The sequence below is a fragment of the Rhinopithecus bieti genome, unplaced genomic scaffold (assembly GCF_001698545.2).
Source record: "Rhinopithecus bieti isolate Rb0 unplaced genomic scaffold, ASM169854v2 scaffold_33940, whole genome shotgun sequence".
NCBI classification, from domain to species: Eukaryota; Metazoa; Chordata; class Mammalia; order Primates; family Cercopithecidae; genus Rhinopithecus; species Rhinopithecus bieti.
Genome location: NW_016814565.1, coordinates 542,609 through 549,192, shown reverse-complemented (window position 1 = coordinate 549,192; position 6,584 = coordinate 542,609). Strand labels below are relative to the sequence as shown.

The window sequence follows — 6,584 nt, the reverse complement described above, 5'->3', positions numbered from 1 at the left end:
AAAAAAAAAAAAAAAAAAAAAAAAAAGATATAGCCCACATAAACAGAAGCTCTTTCCAGTCCTCAATAATTTTTTAGCGTAAAGAGGTCCTGAGAGCAAAAGTTTTGAGAACTGCTGTTATAAACTTACCCTCGCAGGATGATTATTCCAGTTCCTTCTTTATATTTAAGCTCCCCAATCTTAATAACTACTCTAGAGTGGCAGGGGCGTATCAGTTTGTATATAAAATCACACCTAGGTTTGAATCCCAACTCTGCACTACCAGAGGTATGACTAAGAGCAAGTCACTGTTAATTAAGCCTGTTTCCTCATCTGGAAACAGGAGGAGATAATAACTACCTTACATAGTTAGTCTGAGGATTATAGAACAATGTATGTAAAGCACTTAGCTGATGATAAGAACTCATTAAAGTATAGGCTAGGCGTGGTGGCTCACACCCGTAATCCCAGCACTTTGGGAGGCTGAGGAGGGTGGATCACCTGAGGTCAGGAGTTCGAGACCAGCCTGGCCAACATGGTGAAACCCCATCCTACTAAAAAATGCAGAAACAGTCGTCGGGCGTGGTGGCGCATGCCTGTAATCCCAGCTAATCAGGAGGATGAGGCAGGAGAATCACTTGAACCTGGGAGGCAGAGGTTGTAATGAGCCGATATTGCAGTGCTGTACTCCAGCTGGGCAACAGAGCAAGATTCAAAAAGAAAAAAAAATCATTAAGGTATAAAGACCATGATGACAACAACAAATACAGTGCTAACTATAGGAGAGCACTATTCCGGGCATGGTGACAGGCGCCTGTAGTCCCAGCTACTCAGGAGGCTGAGGCAGGAGAATGGTGTGAACCCGGAAGGTGGAGCTTGCCGTGAGCCTAGTGAGCCACTGCACTCCAGCCTAGGCAACACAGCGAGACTCTGTCTCAAAAAAAAAAAAAAAGATACAACTTATAATTTTTCTCACTTGCTTAAGGGAGCAGTATAATAACACATTCATCAGACATTGAGACTTTAGGACACTACACATTTACCATATAACTGTGCAATATTTCTAATACCAAATTTAATGAGCTGTTACCTTGCTAGGTTTCTGCCACCTCCAGCTTACCAAGACTGACAGAGCAGAGTTGTGTCAGCCCTCTGAGACAGCCAGTCCAATAGAGAAGACAAAATTAGCAATGCTAGCTCAGCCAAAATTGTCTTAAGCAAAATAGCAACTGCAGGTTGAAAGAGAAGCTGAAATTCCTCAAGCCAGGAAGCAACTGCTAATACCAAAGCATCCAAAAAGATCTAGAGAAACACACAGTTAGACTACTGAAAGTGAAGGTTATCCTTGCAAAAGGCTGTTTGAAATCAGGCAGTTTCCAGTTGATCAAAAATGATGTAGATGACCATATGGTCTCACAAAGTCTCATATATTGCCAGTAGAAATATAAACTGGGACAATGTCTATAGAGAGCAATTTGGTAATATGTATCAAAATTTTAGGCCAGGCATGCTGGCTCATGCCTTTAATCCCAGCACTTTGGGACACGAGGTGGGGAGATTACTTGAGGTCATGAGTTCAAGACCAGCCTGGCCAACATGGCGGAACCCCGTCTTCACTAAAAATACAAAAAAATTAGCCGGGTGTGGTGGCTTATGCCTGTAATCCCAGCTACTCGGGAGGTTGAGGCAGGAGAATTGTTTGAATCTTGGAGGTGGAGCCTGCAGTGAGCTGAGAGCAACCCACTGTACGCCACCCTGGGCGACAGAGCAAGACTCTGTCTTGAAAACAAAACAAAAACTGGTAAGGCAGGCCAGGCATGGTGGCATGTACCTGTTGTTCCAGATACACAGGAGGCTGAGGTGGGCAGAAACATATGAGCCCAGTTGTTTAAGGCCTGGACAACATAGCAAGACCCCTATCTCCCCCACAAAAAAATACTGTAAAGCTACATTTTTTATTTTATTTATTTATTTTGAGACGGAGTCTCGCTCTGTCACCCAGGCTGGAGTGCAGTGGTGTGATCTCAGCTCACTGCAAGCTCCGCCTCCCGGGTTCACACCATTCTCCTGCCTCAGCCTCCCGAGAAGATGGAACTACAGGCATCCGCCACCACGCCCAGCTAATTTTTTGTATTTTTAGTAGAGACGGGGTCTCATCGTGTTAGCCAGGATGGTCTCAATCTCCAGACTTGGTGATCCGCCTGCCTCAGCCTCCCAAAGTGCTGGGATTACAGGCGTGAGCCACTGCACCTGGCCATAAAGCTGCATTTTGAAACTAGTTTCATCTTATTCCCAACCCCATATAATTCTCAGTATATCACACTGTTTCTAGAACTAATGCAAAAAAAGTTCTTTATACATTCTCTGAAAGTAGTTAAGGAATCTGTTATGCACATGTACAAAATATTTAGATATTTTTACCCAAAAAGATCCTGTTGAGCAATTTCAGAAACTCTTCACAGAGTTTCAACAGTGTACTGGAACTGTGAAATCTGCATTTTAGATTACACTAATTTATGTTGGGTAGTCTACACAAATACTTTATAGTTTCTAGGAAAGAAGTTACATAAGAAAATTATACCTGCAGTTCCTCTTATAACTACTTACATTTCCTTCAAATGTCTTATTTCTTGAATTGTCTGAACAGCAATTTCTTGTAGCTTTTCTGGGGCAAAGCTATTATTTATTGCTTTTTGAAACACCTCATGGAGAACCGTACCAATTAGCATTTGGCGAGTGGCTGGATCAGAGCTCTACAAAAACAAATCACACAATTTATTTCACAACATATTAACAGACACGATTGTATATGTATTATCTAATCTATTAAACCACCATAGCCAAAATACACTGGTAAGACAAATGCCAAAATATTAAACAATTTTTTTTCTGTTGGGTGGAATTATGAGTGACTTTTACTTTCTTCTATTCAGAATTGTCTGAATTATTATTGCATGAGTTACTTTTTTTTTTTTTTTTGAGACAGACTCTTGCTCTGACACCCAGGCTGGAGCACAGTGGCACAATCTCAGCTCACTGCAACCTTCACCTCCCAGGTTCAAATGATTCTCATGCCTCAACCTCCCAAGTAACTGGAATTACAGGTGTGTGCCACCACGCCCAGCCTAACTTTTATTTTTTGCATTTTTAGTAGAGGCAGGGTTTCACCATGTTGGCCAGGCTGAGTATGAATTGCTTTTAAAATCAATGTTCTCCATTTTGAAAAAAAAATAAAATAACCAATATTCAAAATGCTCTCAAATAATATTTAAAGTATTGTACTCTAATTTCACTTGATAATCCACCCAATAGAAAAGTCAATAAAGGCATAGCTGATAAACTCATGTAAGTAAAAGATACCATTCAAATATAAAAGTTAAACCTACTTAACAGTAATGTTTGGGAAGAAAAAAATATTTTTTAACCTACAACAGAGATTTTGGCAAGGAATTTTCTCCACTCAAAAGAAAACTACTTCATACTTCATTTCTTGATTAACTCTTGTATTAGGCTAGACCTTTTTTTTTTTTTGAGACGGAGTCTCCCTCTGTCCCCCAGGGACAGTAGGGGCTACAGAAGCACGCCCTCCGCTCACTGCAAGCTCCACCTCCCGGGTTCATGCCATTCTCCCGCCTCAGCCTCCCGAGTAGCTGGGACTACAGGCGCCCACCACCACGCCCGGCTAATTTTTTGTATTGTTAGTGGAGATGGGGTTTCACCGTGTTAACCAGGATGGTCTTGATCTCCTGACCTCGTGATCCGCCCACCTCGGTCTCCCAAAGTGCTAGGATTTACAGGCGTGAGGCACTGCGCCTGGCCCAAAAAGTTTTTTAAAACTTAATATTCAGGCCAAGCACAGTAGCTCATGCCTATAGCTCCAGCTACTCGGGAGGTTGAGGTGGGAGGACTGCTTGAGCCTGGGAGGTCAAGGCTTTGGTGACGTACTGCACTCCAGTCTGGGTGACACAGTGAGACTCAAAATAAAATAAAAGTACATGTTTCAAGAAAAATAATTAAAAAGCTGGGTGTTGGGTACATGGTAGTTTATTACAATAATCTCTTTGTATGTTTGAAATAGCCCAAAATAGGCCGGGCGCGGTGGCTCAAGCCTGTAATCCCAGCACTTTGGGAGGCCGAGACGGACGGATCACAAGGTCAGGAGATCGAGACCATCCTGGCTAACACAGTGAAACCCCGTCTCTACTAAAATACAAAAAACTAGCGGGGCGAGGTGGCGGGCGCCTGTAGTCCCAGCTACTTGGGAGGCTGAGGCAGGAGAATGGCGGGAACCCGGGAGGCGGAGCTTGCAGTGAGCTGAGATCGGGGCCACTGCACTCCAGCCTGGGCGACAGAGCAAGACTCTGCCTCAAAAAAAAAAAAAAAGAAAGAAATAGCCCAAAATACATTTTTGTTTTGAGACGGAGTCTCACTCTGTCCCCCAGGATGAATGAAGTGCAGTGGCAGGATCTCCGCTCACCGCACCTCCGCCTCCAGGGTTCAGGCGATTCTCCTGCCTCAGTCTCCCGAGTAGCTGGGATTACAGGCACGCGCCTCAATGCCTGGCTAATTTTTGTATTTTTAGTAGAGACGGGTTTTCACCATGTTGGTCAGGCTGGTCTTGAACTCCTGACCTCGTGATCCTCCCACCTCGGCCTGTCAAAGTGATGGGATTACAGGCATGAGCCACCGTGCCCAACACCCAAATACATTTATTTTTTTTTGAGACTTATTTTATTTTAAAATAAAACTGCATGTTTCAAGAAAAATAAATAAAAAGCTGGGTGTTGAGTACATGGGAGTTTATTACAATCATCTCTTAGTACGTTTGAAATAGCCCAAAATACAATTTGTTTGTTATTCATTTTGAGACAGAGTCTCGCTCTGTCGCCCAGGCTAGAATGCAGTAGCCTGATCTCGGCTCACTGCAACCTCCGCCTCCTGGGTTCAAACGATTCTCCTGCCTCAGCCTCCTGAGTAGCTGGGACTACAGGTGCATGCCACCACACCTGGCTAATTTTTCTACCAAAATACATTTTTTAAAAGTGATCTACACATTTACTTTTAGTTTAGTGGGAATCACATGAAGCAAAGTTTGGAAATGTCTAGCTGTGTTTAAATTTAAGTTTATCATTTAAATTAATTTTCTTACTATAATTACTTATTAAGACCTGAACAAGATTTGAAGGACTCAGGCACCTGGCCTTTAGTCCTAGCACTGCCACCTCGTAGTTATGTGGCTGCGGGGCAAGTCACTTAACCTCTCTGAGCCCATTTTCCTCATCTATAAAATGCAGCTGATTAATACCATTCATTTTATAGGGTTGCTGGGAGGATTAACTGAAATAATAAATGTAAAAGTGCTCTGTAACACTCTCAGACCCTGCAGAAACATTAACTGTTACTATTATTTACCCTAAAAGTTTCACTCAGGACAGCTCTTCTCATACATCGAATACTATTGGCTATGCTTGTGCCAGAAATCAGAATGTCTGGATACAGAATCAAATATCCAAAATCTTTATCTATTATCCAAGTATCAGATGTGCAGTCTCCCTCCAAATGAATGATATCTCCTGGCTCTACTGGAACAGAACACCTGAAAATAAAGCAAAGTTAAAGTATAAATATATTGCTTAGGTTCCTACATTTAAACACATTAGGGAGGCTTCAAAAAAAAAATGAGTATTTTATCTGAAGAAGAAAAAAATATTTCTAAATTTCTGGGTCTTTAAAAAAATAAAATGAAATACCAGGATACAGTCTTCTAAAACAACTCCTAGTCACTCTATCCCTTTCTATGTGCCAAACACATCTGAGAATACTCAACAGTCTTCTATAAATCCCAAAGAGAAAAACAACTTAGTGCCAGTAAAGTCTATTGCATAAGCTACCAAAAAACCTTTGCTAATGTAATATATATAGCTCCAATTATGAATTGGGTTGTTTTAATAATTCTTTCTTAAGACTTATAGGAAATCTACAGCTTCTATAAGTCTTGAAGCATGAAGCCAAACCCAGTGTAGCAAGAATAAAATCATACTGAACTGGTTCAAACTAGGCCAGGCGCGGTGGCTCATGCGTGTAATCCCAGCACTTTCGGATGCCGAGGTGGGTGGATAACCTGAGGTCAGGAGTTCAAGACCAGCCTGGCCAACATGGTCAAACCCTGTCTCTACTAAAAATACAAAAATTAGCTGGGCGTGGTGGCGGACGCCTGTAATCTCAGCTACTTGTGAGGCTAAGGCAGGAGAATCGCTTGAACCTGGGAGGTGGAGGGTGCAGTGAGCCGAGATCGCGCCATTGCACTCCAGCCTGGGCAACAGAGCAAGACTCCATCTCCAAAAAAAACAACAACAACAAAAACAAACTAATTCACAGCTTAGATGAAGAGCCAAAGTTAGACCTCTAGCTTTTCTGCATCTACACTCCACCCTTCACATACCACACTTTGAGTAGAGAAATCTAAGGCCTATATGTTTTAATTAATTTTGCTCTTAGTTAAAACTGACATGCATTTCAGCTGCAATCTTAGAATGTACTGGGAAATAGGAAGTAGTCATTAATAAGGCTCTTTGTACGTGATTTTCTTTTTTTTTTTTTTTTTT

The 6,584-nt window shown here is 42.0% G+C and overlaps 1 protein-coding gene across 1 annotated transcript in view; it reads right to left on the bottom strand.

The window, feature by feature from the left end:
* Positions 1–6,584, bottom strand: part of DNA2 (DNA replication helicase/nuclease 2) — a 68,557-nt gene that overhangs the window by 55,883 nt on the left and 6,090 nt on the right. Inside the window, exons 2-3 of the mRNA XM_017851411.1 lie at positions 5,392–5,575; positions 2,587–2,732 (exon numbers count right to left, since the gene is read on the bottom strand). Coding sequence (XP_017706900.1) covers positions 2,587–2,732; positions 5,392–5,575 — 330 coding nt within the window. The remainder of the gene's footprint in view (positions 1–2,586; positions 2,733–5,391; positions 5,576–6,584) is intronic.